The 14951-nt window shown below is 38.7% G+C and overlaps 1 protein-coding gene across 7 annotated transcripts in view; it reads left to right on the forward strand.

Annotated features, from left to right (window-relative positions):
- CPED1 (cadherin like and PC-esterase domain containing 1) overlaps positions 1-14951 on the forward strand; it is a 139614-nt gene that overhangs the window by 51134 nt on the left and 73529 nt on the right. For all 7 annotated transcript variants that reach the window (XR_008202858.1, XM_052668921.1, XM_052668916.1 and 4 more), the window contains 6 exons: positions 5274-5416; positions 7136-7208; positions 9262-9429; positions 9532-9636; positions 10566-10735; positions 12828-12887. Coding sequence is in view for 6 of the 7 variants with exons in the window: in XM_052668921.1 (XP_052524881.1) it covers positions 5274-5416; positions 7136-7208; positions 9262-9429; positions 9532-9636; positions 10566-10735; positions 12828-12887 (719 nt within the window). In the remaining variant the exon portion in view is untranslated. The remainder of the gene's footprint in view (positions 1-5273; positions 5417-7135; positions 7209-9261; positions 9430-9531; positions 9637-10565; positions 10736-12827; positions 12888-14951) is intronic.

Raw genomic sequence — 14951 nt, forward strand, 5'->3', positions numbered from 1 at the left:
GTGGGCTGAATTATGGTTGTGCCTGACCAGTTTTGCCTGCTGCTGTTTCTGCTCCAAATCCTCTTTCCCCTAGCCCACCCCCTGCAAATTTTCATGCTTTTTTTAAATGTTATTTTTCAAGCTGGCTCCTTCCTCATCATTTCCTCGTTGCTGTTTAATCTTGCTGTTGGTTTATCATCATCATTTTAGGGCAAAAACCCTCCCAGGCCATTTTGTATATTCCAGTCACGCAGCTTTTGTTATCCGTGAGATTTTTGTCAAGGGTAGACTGCATGAGCTCTCCCAGGATTTATCTCCTTCCTGCCTTCAGTGTCTCATTTAGATTCTTCACTAGAGGAACAGAGCAGTTTCAGATTGCAATTGATGTCACCATTTTGAAATATCTACCCCAGGATGACATAAATCATGTACTTGAAGTGTCTGTATTGTGCAATGAAGTAAAAAAAGAACCTAAACATAAACCACCCAATCTTGTAGGTTGTCATTCCTTTGCATACTGTGACACCTAAGTGATTGTGTGTGAGCTGTGTCTCTGAACTCCTACTGAAATTAACATAAAGCTAAGTCAGTGAAGGTAGATGTTATAAGTTTGCATGTATTGCCATTCCTAAGGTTAGTTAAGGAAAATCTTCCTTTTTTGAGTTGTCATGTGACAAAGCTGTGCTGAGATGGAGCTAGCAGGCAATCCCAGAAGAATTGCTACAGTTTGTTTTCATTACGGTGAAACTCCTTTACATCTTCTGTGGACTGTTGGAGTCAGACACCCACTGCACAGTGTACGTGCCATGTCTGCTCCTCAGCATGCTCTGGATAGGTCTCTTAAAACAAAGGAGAGGAGGTGGGAGAAACTGGGACATAGCTGTCTCATTTAATTTATACCTTTCTGAAGCAAATCCTCAGCTAACTATTCAGCTGGCTGCCCCAGGCTGCCCTAGAACCCGTCTTAAGAAATGCATTTGCAGAGAACATGCCAGAGGAAAATCTTCTGAAGGGAATTAGTATGGTACCATAGCATGCAGCCCTATGAACTCCTCTGCTCTCCTTTAGTGTCCATGAGTCGGTTCATGGAGCTTGTCAATTACACTGCATTTTTATTCAGTCTTTTAGACCATTCACTGGTGATTCCATGTATTTTTTGAGGTCCAAAGGAATCCATTGCAGTGAAATCATAAGGCTTATTTTAATGGCTTCAGATTTAAAAAAAATAAAATTCAAAGTGGGTAGAGAAAAAGCATTTTAAATTTAATACTGTTATCTATTTTTTTTTTTCTCCAGTGGCTTATCCTAAAGCAAAAACAGTTATCAGTGAGGTAAAGATCAATGAGTTAAAACTCATCTTAATTACATTCCTAGTTGAGACTGCCTTTGGAGAAAATATGTTTTGATCCCTGTGCTTTAACTAGATTTGCACATTCTCTGAAAGGTATTACGTAAATATGTGGAATATACCCCTGACTATAAGCATCCAGCACATGGATGAACATTTCCAAGCTCCTGAGAACTCTTGCAGTTCTGCACACAATGGTGTCATTGTACAATTGTATGTCCATGTGTACATTAAGTTTTACAGCCTACTAAAATTTAATCCCTGTTCCTCTGCTCAAAAATCTCCCAGCAATATGTCAGCTTTCTCACTGACTAAATTCCTGTGATTGTCGCTAGTTTTTTTTCCATTCTGTCCCCTTTTGCTGTTCTGTGCTGCTTTTATTCAACCTCAGTCAATAATGAGGTTGAACCCTGCTGGGCAGGTGGTCTGTTTCCTCGAAGGCGGGAGAACGTGCCTCAGTAGTCATCATCTGTAGTAATCTTCAGCTTAGTGACTTCAGCGTTCTGCAGTTGAACAGAACTAAGTGTTGGAAACACTCAGAAAAACTCAAAGTTGCTGTAGGTATTCATATTTCTTATCCCCTGTCTATATATTCTACATTTTCCCTGTTAGGTGCTGAGAACTCTGTAGAATCCACAAGAGTCAAATGTAACCTGAACTGGTTTGAACAGGATTTTTTTCATGAACTGGAATTGAACCTGAAGCATTTTTCTGGTGTCTTTGTTGGTCCTGAACCAAGCTGTCTAAATATTTATTTTCAGTCATTGGCTTAGAATAAACATTGTCCTAAAACCTGATATCCTATAATGAGGACCCGTTGAGCACAGTTGTTTTTTTTCTAATCTGCCCAAGGAGGACTGTAACTAAAATGCAGTTCCTTGGAGAAGCCAGTTTTATTTCAAGTCTGTTGTGTTGGAAGCAGTTTGCTGCTTTAGCTGTGGGTGCAACTGTGCAAATCAGCCTGCCTTTCAAGAGTTCTGGCTCGAAATACATGCGTTTCCTATCCTTTGTGTTGCAGTATTTAGGAACCAATCGGTGGAGATGAGCAAATGGCCTAATGGACTTTTTCTGTCCCTCTTGCTGTTCTTTCTAGTAATTGCTCTCTCTCTCTCTCCTTATAAAATTATGTAGCTCCTTATGTCCCCTGTGTAGCAAAGCAAGACAGCTTCTCACTTAGCCCCTCGAAACCCACTGCAGATATAGGAAACTAGAGAAGAGGTAAAAGCTAATCTAGCAGCAATGTGAATGAGACGTTGGAGATAGATGTCAAAGTAAGCTGAAGAACCACCTTGTTGTCTCATCCTGCTGAGGTGAATCTTCATTCTTAGTTCTTTATTTCATATGAACTGATTAATAAATTGCTGTTGGGCTTCACCAAAACTGGGACAATTTCAATCAGAAATGAGTCTGAATCAGAACTGATGTGAAAACTATTCAGCCTCATGTTCTGAATCTTTCTGTCATTCTATAGGAGAAACAAAGATGAGTGATCTTGGACTTTGAGAAGCAAGTCCTCCGGCTTGCCTTGAAATGTAGCACAATCTGAAGACTTGTATAATCTCTATCTGCATGGCAGTTCTGGGGTTCTTTTGCCCTAGAGATTCATGGAACTGCAGTACACCTGGAAACTCCATGACATAAAAATATGGTGTAATGTAATTCAAGATTGCAACAGGATGCAAATATCCAAACGGCAGAGCTGAGGTTATATGCACAACTATAAATTCATGGCAGTCAGAAGTTTAATTTTGAAATTTTAGTAATATATTGTTGATATTCATTTCCTACTGGCATTTCAAATAACTTTCTCAGAAGCAGAATGGAGAGTCCCAATGACTGCAAAACCTTCCACCCAGATCACGGAGCAAATTTCTTTGATTTGGCAATACTTGCAAGCTTGTTAGAATAAAATCAGATGTGATAAGAACAGGTAGGCAGCCCAACCAACTTCCTACCTTCTATTTACCAACAGGATTGAGCTACTGGCTCTGAAGAGAACAAAGTGCAAAGGAGGGTCAGTATTAGCTCCATACTTGAGTGTTTTTCGTACCTGGCTGCAGGCACACACAGTGCTTTTTAAAAAGGAAAGTGGAAAATACTTATTACATTTAATTGCAATATGCTGCCTGAAGAAACTGTAAGTTAATCATTTCATGCCAACACAACCGAGCGTTCTTGGCAGTATTTCTGCTCACATGGGGAGGCTATAACACTGTCTAGAAAATTCTGTGGACAAGAGTGCATAGAATTATGTTGTAAAGAGATCTGGTGTTAGCACAGTGAATTCATCATAATGCATCACCAGTAATTAGTGGTGTATCCAGGGGACAATGCTAGGTCGTCTGTTCCACATCTTTGTTAATGCTCTGGATGATGGGGTAGAGTGCACTCTCAACATGTTTGCAGGTGATACAAAAGTGGGAGGAATGCCTGTTTGCCAGAGGTCCATGGTGCCATCCAGAGGGACCTTGACAGTCTGAAGAAATGGGCTAACAGGAATCTCATGCAGTTCAACAAAGAAAAATGCAGAGTCTTGAACCTGAGGATGAACAACCCCAAGCACCAGTATGGGTTGGGGTTCCCCCAGCTGGAAAGCAGCTTGGCAGAAAAAAACCTGGGGGTTCAAAACCTGCATGCCAAGATGATAAGTCTGCAAGCTAAAAAAAAGAGCCTAGGAGAGAGATTGTGGAATTCCCTTCACAGAGACTTTCAAAAACCATCTGGATGTGGTCCTGGGCACCTGCTTGAGAAGAGGTTGAACCAGATGGTGCCTTCTAACCTTGGTCATCCTGTAGTTCTCTGATTCTGTGCTCATGCTGTAGATCCAAAATATCACCTTAAACCTTGTTACAGACTTCTAATAAAGGCCATCTTTGTAAATCTATCTGCAGGACATGCCAGCCAGGTGAGTCTCCAGTGGGGCTACCTACAGAAGCCACTGGGACATGTATGAGTAGGTGATAGTAGAAAACACATCATGGCATTTCTAAGTCAATTTAGTAGACAAATTCCTGGAAACATTCAGAAATTTGTACTTTCTGAGTATTTGTAGAAAACATGTTCCATGTGTACTCTATCTGAAAACAGTACTTTTATACAATATAAATATATCTGTTTTATACTAATTACTACTAAATTATCTGACAGTTTGACACAGTTAAACATTTTTTTGAATTAATTGAATAATTGAATTAATTGAATTGAAAACATGATTTAAAGGCAGATCCTTTCTTAGCACCAAGATCCCTCATTCAACAAAACCTGCCTGTGTCCCATTCTTCACTGGTATACAGTGTTGCTCTAGTTTTCTCTTTCCCTAGATTTCTACCTGAAGTGATCAGGAGGGTGAATTTTCATGAGTGATTAAAGCAGTTGAGATAACATTGTTATGCGGGATAGTGAATATATCCCTGAGGATTCACTTGGCTAAAATCCTCAGTATCTGCAAGAATCCAGCCAAAATATAGTTTGTGATGGCTGCAATGGTTGTGATGACTGGTTCTGTTTAGAATTTGTTAACCTGGAGTAAAAATTAATAGTCAAGGTCAAGTGGGATAGCCCTTGGCATAGTACGTTAACAATAGAAAAGGTTTTTTTCTGTGGCTGTGCTACTGCTTACTGCTGAAGCATTAAGTGTTAGATTTCTTTTGCCTGAAACAAATTGATAGAAAAGGGTTTTCTCAAAATAAGCTTATAGTGTGAGCAATAATTTTTAAATGCATTGCTTTAGAGTCTGTTTCTAATATTTGTAAACTATTTCTTTGCTTCTTTGCTAATGTGCTGTGTGGTGTTTTTCATGCCATTCTTTACTGTGCAAATGAATAACAACTGAAATTGACATTGTAATGCAATTTTGGCTTCTACCAGCCTTAAAATTTATGACCCTAAGCACTGGTTTAGTTAAGTACTGGTAAATGTCTGCAAATACATGTAATCTTTTTCACAGCTGCAAAGGTTTTTTGAGATGTTCTTCAAAGGCAGTTATCCCCAGCAAGCCTTTAATAACATGAAAGAAGCTATAAGCAAACTTCTACTTATAACTGAGGTCCTCAGTGAATCATCTGCCTCAGGACCAGGCTCTTTCAATCAGTAAGTAACTTGCAGTGTTCATTGCTATGTTGTTAAAATAGCTTCTTAGAACAGAATAAAAATTGTAGAGGACACATGACTCCTGAAATAACAAAATCCCTTATATTTCTTAATTCTTGATAGAATAAAGTCAAGATACGTTGTACCTAGGGAAGAAAACCCTTCTATATCCACAGTGTTTCTGGTTTGTAGAGAGGTTCTGGTAAATACCAAGGACAAGATGTTGTGTCCTGATGAAGTTTTTCATGCAGCACAAATGAGCAGAGATGGCTCACAATTGGGCTAGTCATCATTTGTATAATGCCATATCTCCTGTAAGTGAGAACTTTGACATGATTCAAATGTTTGAAGTTAGAGTAGCACTGGCTGTTCTGAATTGGCCAAGGCAGAGAACATGAACAACAAACACAGCAGAATACTTGTTATGAAATGTACCCAGGCAGCAGCATTCATTTTTATGTGAGTGCTAAGTCATTGCAATCACTTCCACTAGATAATTACAGTTTTTATGCATATATCACCATTTCTTACTTAATAAGTTCAGTAATTAATATTTGTTCTCCATATGTTGTGTAACATCTGTAAGTTTTTTTGTGGTATATAGTAAATAAGTTACTATTTATTATGTTTGTACGCTTTATGTTGGTCCAAAAGTAATGCCTCCTATTTATTTCTATTGAAACTACAACCAAAAGCACAATAACAATATTTAACATAGCACATTATCAGCTACAGAACACTGTTTTCCAGCACAGTCACCTCAGTAGCTGTGCATTTTCACCAGCAATGAACAAGGGCTTGAAAAAATCTGCACCAGCAGAATCGTCCCACTGCCTCAGTCATCACTGCTGAAACACACCACCCACTGCCTCACTCTGCTGGTTTCTACAAACATTCAACATGAATCAATAAATGGGTGCAATTTTTCCTGCATAGAGGAATTCAATGACACACCTTTGCTTCATCTGCACTTCCATGTCAGACACCATTTGACAGGCTGCCCCTCTTCTGCCGTCTGTCACATGGCAGCAAAACATAACAGAATATTGGTGGGAAGGTTCAACCTCTGCTGCCATAGCACCAAACTCCTCTGATGTCACAGTACAACAAAATGAAATGGGAGGCATTGCTTTCAGAGGAGTCCTCATATATTTGAGAACCTTGGTGTTTCATTAACAGTAATATGAAGCTCATTATTTTTCAGGAATAACCCATTGTGAGGGAAGTGGAAAGAGAGAAGGGAACCAATATAAAATGAATAAAGCTATTTTAATAATGATCCAAACTGAATATTTGTTTACCCATGGGATAGATATCCTTTATGAGGATAAAATTTTCTTCAGGTTCTTGGCCCATGCCTTAAAACATCCCCCTAGGTGCAGCTAAGTTCAGTGAGCCTGGAGAGTTCCACCTGATAGACATCTCTTAAACTGCACGTTTCCAAAGCTTTTATGGGAGCTCATTCTCATCAAAAGCATTTTGTGCTTCAGTGTAGTTCTCTTCCCACACTAGTTTAAAAGTCAGCCATACAGACATCCTTTAGTATATCACTCTTTTCTTCAGAACATGACTCTACCTTTGGTTGTGGACTCTTCTTAGAAATTTTTAGTCTGTATCATATGGTTTGCTTGGATAAATATATTTATGTTCTGTCATTGTAGTGTGTATTTTACAATATCTGTCCTCACTGAATCTGATTTCTGTTGTATTCCATTTCAGATGCAGCCAATGTTTTCAAATGCTGACCTTTGACATTGGGTTCAGCACCTCCATACACCCCATAGTTCTTCAGGTGAGCAAACAACACTGAATGTTTCTTTTGTTGTTGTCATTGTTTTATGGGCTGGTTCAGCCCGGTTCCATGGCTAGCAGGGCAGAGGGATCCACACATCCATACCTCCAGAAAAGGGAAACAGGGGACCCCAAATAATTAAAAACAGCGGCAACGATCAGAGAAGAAACAAACTAATTTACTAAATATGGTATTGAAATGCAAGATAACACACTATAATACAATGTAATTAGAATTAAAGACAATATTCAAATATAATGAGAGAAAGAGCATCCAAAAACTGAAAGGCCTTATACTAATGCTGAGGTGATGCATGCGGTCAGGACGAGCAGCAGGGAGGAGAGCTGAAAAAGGGAAAAGAGCAGATCAGGTGACCTACCAAGGCCTTGTGTCTGTTCACTCTGAGCAGAAATGATAACAGAACAGCAAACAGTCTTCTGGGGAATGTAGTCCTTCTCTTCCAATACAGGTATCCGGATCTGGAGCATTAACTCTTTAACCCCAGTGCACTATATGATGTTATAATGTGGAATACCAATAACCGAAAATCGTAAAACCATGACATTATGTTTTTCCCCTCCTGGAGTGCCCTGGAATTTGCAAGCTTGTTGAAGAAAAGAAGAAGGGCTTTACTGACAGAAAATTACAACAAACAGAACTCAGCAAAAAATCCTCAGTGATAGGTGCTCTCAAATCTCCAAGAAATGTCCAAATGCTTTAATAATATTTTTGCCTGGAAGTAGCTATGGGTGGAAGCAATTGGTGAGGGACAGATTTCTTGTGATGAAGTTCATCACACCATTTAAAGTTATAAAGTTTTTAGTGTTACAGCAATATCATCACAAATGAATATCAGCTAAACAAAATGCATAATAAGCACTGCATTCAAGTGAAGTTAGGTATTAATTGCACCAGAAAGAAAAACACTAAGGGAGAAAGTTAGAAGCCATTAATAGCTTTTAATACAGATTAACATTCTCCATGAGCTGTACCATAATTGTTCAGTTCATTTCTGCTTTCACCTTCACTGTGCTGCCTTCTTCCACTGCACTGCCCTCTTCCTGGGTAGTCCTCAAGGCCCTCAAAACCTGAAAAAAGATGACTATTAGCATAAACTCCTTCTTACAATTTTGTACCATTCCTGTCTAATAACAGCCCGGCCAGAACAAAAAATTTACTGCTTTACAGTTTTTTTTCAACTACATTTATACATACATGCAATTATGTATATAACTGGACATATAAAATCTTTCTCCATATGTATGATATACAAACAGCAAAGCAAATATATGCTGTGAAATTAAAGGAGACGATTTTCTAAATTCATCTCCTGTTAAAATCTCTGCAGTTTTCTAATAACAATAATGCAAAGATCCTATAAACCTGTAAATAAATTCTACCTGGAGTGCTTAAAATCATAAACATAAGGTGTAATATTTACCAGCTTTTATAGTAGCCTTAACCATCAGTCCATAATCCAAAAAAGCAGTAAATCAGAACTGTTAATAGTTTCCAATGAGATAATACACAGTTACTCTAATAATTAAAAGTTGATACTTTCTTAGCATCGATTGAAATTTTATTTTGAATTGTATCCCCTAGAAACTGAAGTATGCACGTAACCCATTCCGCTTGGTTATATTTGTGTTTGTACTAAACAATAATTTATTCATATTTTTATGACTGTATCAGTTGTGTTTGTATACTATAAGGATTATATCATCGATATCAACTCAAATATCTGAGTTTTTTAAGAGTTGTGTTAACGTATTAGCTGACATTTTTTAAAATCAAATTTCAAACGAGGTGGAAAAGAGCTGTTTCACACTAGCATGAGATATTATACTCTTCCCACTAGAGGTCAGCAAACATTGTGGCGTGTGGTTTTTACAGAAAATGTGGTACAACATTTTTTATATTATAATCCTGTCTGTTTTATTAGTGCTCTTATAGCTTTTCTTTTTTAATAAAGAATTTCAGCTTAGTAATGTGTGGTAATGGGAAGACAGGCCTTGATGTACACAATGTAAATTCTTGCACTGTTTTCTAACAGGTGCATAAAAATTTTGACTTTCAAGATGAGGAGAAATCAAATCTTCAGGACCAAATTTTCAAAGAAGCTATTTTTGAAGACACTTTTAGGCTTCTATTGTCTAATAAGTCCTCAAGTTCCAGTTTCATAAAAGCTTTACGAAACATATATGGATCAACTGTGAACAAGGTAGCTCATTGCCTCTTTGCTGGGGAAAAAGGATTGGGGTCTAATGAAAGCGCATTGCTTTCCATGTAATTTCACCAGAATGTGTTTCCCTTTTCTCCATAGGATGGAATCTTCATCAAAGAAAATGGACAATGTTTATCTTTAGAGGAGATAAATTCAATGATGACATTTGTTAAAGAGGTGAAGAATCTTGGACAATTTGAGCTGGTAAAATAAACTATTCTGTTCTACTGGGTTTGTATTTTCTGTGAACCTGCTAGTATTACTCCTGGATTACCATTCTCTGCTGTCACTGCATGTGTCTGACTGAATGGACAGGGAAACAGAGGTAGAGGTTATAATGATTTTATTCTGGATTTTTGGAATTTATAGTAAAAGAGAAAATGACATGAAACACAGACTTGAGCTAAGGAAAGAAAAAGAAGAAAAATGAACCAGAAAATAGAAAAACAGGAAAAGGAAAAAAAATACGTAAAAGTTGTCTACAGTGGTAAGAAAATAGAATGAAAGTGAAGCAAAGGGTGTGTGAATGGAAAAACTGGAGGCTGTTCAATACTAAGATCATTACCAAAGAAAAGACAGATACGAAAAAGTGGATAAAAAACACAGGTGGAATATGTGATATGTCTTCTTCAAGATTATAGTGAGTTGTTTTTAGGAGAGTAATAGAGATAGAGGAATGGCAGCCAGGGTCCATGAGTAGGCATGATAGTTAATGAGAGAAAATGCCTGGTATTGAGGTGGAGGACTGGGGAAATGAATCGCCATAACCTGAATGTATTGTTCAGAGAATGTTCATGGCATCAGAATTTCCAGGATTTCTTCTAGGCTCCCTGATTAAGTATTAGGGCTGGAGACTGATGAGACTTTTAAAAAGGGAATTAGTTATTAATTATCTAGATGTGGAAGTCATGTTAGAGGCTCCAAGTGGAAAGGGAATTAGACTTCCACGTCAGTACAACAAGCAGGACTGATTTGCAGGGATGGGCAAGACAGTCATTTTCTACAGTTGTGTGAAAGAGAATTTACATTAATATATGTGTATGCTATATACACTGTCTCCTGATATTTTCTCAGTTCTGTGCAATTTACGAATATTATAACACGTAGTCCCTAATCATCATATCTCTTCTCAGCTTTACCCTTCTGCTGCACCCAAGATCCAAACCTTCCTGCGTGACCTTTATCACATGGTAGACCCAATGAGACAACTTGGTTCAGTCCTGACGGTACATTGGTTGCTTACCAGCCTGCTTGAACAATTCCAGTTCATGACCAAAAAGACACTTACAGATCTTTCAGAATGGTAAGATAGCTATTATACCATATACCAAAAACAGTTTCTGTAACTGTGTAATTTGGAATAACACCAGTGAATACCATGAAACATAATTCCTCAATAGGTGTAGGTGAATTTACATCACTGGACAGTAAGGTCCAACATCCGTCCATGAAGCACTGTCAGACATTCTGCCATTAAAGCTGCAGCTAGATCTCAACAAATGACAGTTTTCCCCTTCTACTTCTACCACAGAGATCCATGAGTTAAAAAAATAATTGGAGGTAATTCTTTTTTCTAAGAAATGTAAAATGAATTAGGTAAGTTGTTCCTGAAAAATGGTGAATTCAGAAGTAAGAGTGTTTACCACTCTAATTTAATTTATTCAATTATGAACAAAACCGTAAAGAAAATATAAAATTTTAGGTGAAGGTTTATCCAAAAGGGATTAATGAATTTTTGTGGCTTTAAATTTCCCATATTTTACGAGAAACAGGTCAAAGAGTAGGATGCACCAAGATCCTGATTTAACTCTATTTGAAAAGCTGGGAGAATACTGTCATAACAAGATGGAATCGATTGAGCTTTTGGTGAGAGATTATAAACTTGAATAAGGAGGGAGACAGAGATGAAAGAAGGAAGATATGAAATAAAAAAGAGAGTATGGAATGAAGAGAAAGAGAGTTAAAAGATGTAGTACAAAATGTATTGATTTTAAAAATTGGGAAAAAAAAAGTTTATTTTGTGCTCTTTATCTCCCAACTAGAGACATTTTGTATACACATATGCCGTAATTCTTTACTGAATAGAGGCATATGTACTGTTTATGCAAACAGAGGCATGTGATGTGTTCCATTTCACTGAGTCCCAAGACAGGCAGCAACATTATTGAGTACACTTTGCTTGGAGAATGCTAAATTCACTATATAAGGCATCTCTTAGACTTCCTGAGTTTTAATTTTGTTTCTCAGTGAATTGTGTGTAACTTTAAGGAGTTATCTATATCTTTGTTTGCTTATCTGCAAAGCAAAAATTATACTTCACCACTGTGTTAGGCAACTGTTTATTAGTATTTTGAAAATACACAGTTCCATGATTGTGTTAAACATTATTGTTGTTACTACTGGCCACTCCATGATAAGTAACTCAAAGATGCAGCTGTTTGCATTCATGTATAAGCCCTTGCCCTTTTGCCAAAATATTTTGGTTTGCATATCAAAGCATACCAACCCTTAGCAGCTTTCTGTTCTAATCTAAGCTGTGCCACTCACTTACTTTGAGCAACTCCTTGGCCTCTTTTTTCTTCACACTGAACATTTACTATATGTATATAAATACTTAGTAGTACCATGACCTTTCTCCAGGATAGTAGACAATTTCCTTCTTTGCACTGTATTTTTCTGCAATGATTAAGTTAATAATACCATTCTGCACATTCCCTCCATTAAAAAAAAAATGCATGTTTTGCCATTGCTAAATCATAATTTCCCACTCCTATAGTCACATGCAAGTGAAGGTGATATATGTGTCAGATATGCATGTAATTATTCATAATTGCAAGGAAGAAAGAGGTGAGTAAAGCATACGCCCCAAATAACTCATTCTCTTTGAACGTTGATTAATCTTTGAGATTCCTACTTTTGATGAGCTTGTAGATCACAAAATCACAGAATTGTAGGGCTTGGAAGGGACATCAAGAGAGCATTGATTCTAATCCCCCTGCCTAATCAGGTACCCTACAATAGGTTGCACAGGTAAGCATCCCTATGGATCTTGAATATCTCCTTAAAAGGAGATCATCAGAACACTTTTTATGAATGTCTTCAGTTAAAGACAGGTTGGCTGGTTTAACTGTTAACATTTAACTGTTCTTATTTGTCCAACTATACAAACTTGGTATTTATAAAATCCAGTGATTTGCATATCTGACTATCCACCCAGACAGTGTGGATGCTTACGGGAAAAATAGTGACTTTTGACTTAGGTCTTGTGCAGTTATGCAATTGACTGATAATGATTACATAGAATTGAGCTATTATTTAAAAAGGTTTCATGGCCTGATTTCGTCTACATTGAAACCTTTGGTGACATTAGAGAACTGTCTGTATTTGTTCCACAGGAGAAGGAAGAAGAGCTCGATAAACTCATCTCCAACTGCAATGAAATGGTTACAGCCCAGGTGAGAATGACAATCTCAGAGGTGTTGGTATAAAATAAGACGAAATTCCTTGAAAGTGATGGAGGGATGCTACCTACATTTATGTTAAAAGTACATTTAAACTGATTTTTTGCTGTTTTTGCATGATTTTTTGATTCTGTGCAGCTTCAGTTTGTGATATGACTAAGACATACATGATTATTGTCTTCTAGAACATGCGCTATGAGGTACTGTGGTAAGTATGCCTGTCTGTGTCTAACAGCACAATAGCATACAAGAATCAGATTTATGAGAAAAACTAACCTTTCTCTTTTGTATGAGAGCCCAAAAAGGTCAATAAAGCTGCAAATGCTTTTACAAAATCAACTTATATATTTGGAAAAGTACTACTAGCTTCTTTTACATGAGCCCATTATTAAGTCATAAACAGCAGCCCTCAAACTCAATTTAGGCTGAAAATAATTTCTTGGTGTTTAACATTGTTATGCTCATTGCCTGGACAGTTCGGGAAACAAACGTAGTTCCAACTATGAGGCAAAAGAAGAGGGCAAGGAAATCAGGGATAAGATCTGCTGTAGGAGGAGTGCAAGAGAGGGAAGGAAGGAGGGAGAGAGAATTGGAATTAACTGCCAGGAAAAAAATCCCACACTTTAGTCTGCAGTTCTGTATTCCTCTTCAGGAAACCAGTACAGAGTACTTCATTCTGTGAAGCAAATCTCCCCATGGAAACTCTTTGGCAGAAGCCAAAGAAGTAGTCTACAGCACATTTAAATAGAAAATCTGCTAGTGGTCATCTGTCACAAAACGATCTCTGGTGGCTCCTCATTTTCCAGAGACCTACAAAACATAATCTAAAGAGGAAAAAAACTCATAACTCAACTGAATACTGAGAACATAGTCTCAATATAGATTTTGTGATCCATTAAAAACTGCACTGCTCACAACTAACACATATGTCAGAGCTCCAGAAGTGCCCAGGCTTTTCCCTTTTTCAGTTTTCACAGAATCACAGAATCACCAAAGTTGGAAAAAAAATCCAAGATCATCCAGTCCAACCATCCACCTATCACCAATAGTTCTTACTAAACCATATCCCTCAACACAACGTCCAAGTGTTGCTTGAACACCTCGAGGGTCAGTGACTCCACCACCTGCCTGGGCAGCCCATTCCAGTGTCTGAACACTCTTTCAGAGAAGTAGTATTTCCTAAAGCCCAGCCTAAATCTCCCCTGGCGCAGCTTGAAGCCATTCCCTCTGGTCCTATCACAGTTACACGAGAGAAGAGGCTGACCACCACTACAACGTCCCTTCAGGTAGTTACAGAGAGCAATAAGGTCTCCCCTGAGCCTCCTCTTCTCCAGACTGAACATTCCCAGCTACTTCAGCCTCTCCTCATAAAGCCTATGCTCCAGACCCCTCACCAGCTTTGTTGCCCTTCTTTGAACCCACTCCAGGGCCTGAATGTCTTTCTTGCAGTGAGGAGCCCAAAATTGGGCACTCGAGGTGCAGCCTCACCAGAGCTGAGTACAGGGGGACAATCACTGCCCTGTTCCTGCTGGCAACACCGTTCCTGATGCAAGCCAGGATGCCACTGGCCTTCTTGGCCACCCCGGCACACTGCTGGCTCATGTTCAGCCAAGCATCAGTCAATATCCCCAGGTCCATTTTCTCTGTGCAGTCTTCCAGCTGCTCTGTCCCAAGCCTGTAGCGTCGCCTGGGGTTGTTGTAGCCAAAGTGCAGGACCCGGCATTTGGCCTTGTTGAAACTCATCCCATTGGCTTCAGCCCCGCTCTCCAGCCTGTCCAGATCCCTTTGTATGGCCTCGCTACCCCCAGGCAGATCCACACTTCCAGCCAACTTGGTGTCATCTGCAAACTTACTGAGGGTGCACTCGATGCCCTCATCCAGGTCATCAATAAAGATACTGAAGAGGACAGGCCCCAGCACCGACCCCTGGGGAACACCACTCACGACCAGTCGCCAGCTATTTAGCTGATTTATCTTCATTCACCACCACTCTCTGGGCCCTGCCTTCCAGCCATTTCCTTATCCAGCCAAGAGTGCATCTGTCCAAGCCAAGCGCTG

The sequence above is a fragment of the Tympanuchus pallidicinctus genome, unplaced genomic scaffold (genome assembly GCF_026119805.1).
Source record: "Tympanuchus pallidicinctus isolate F22 unplaced genomic scaffold, pur_lepc_1.0 scaffold8, whole genome shotgun sequence".
NCBI lineage: Eukaryota > Metazoa > Chordata > Aves > Galliformes > Phasianidae > Tympanuchus > Tympanuchus pallidicinctus.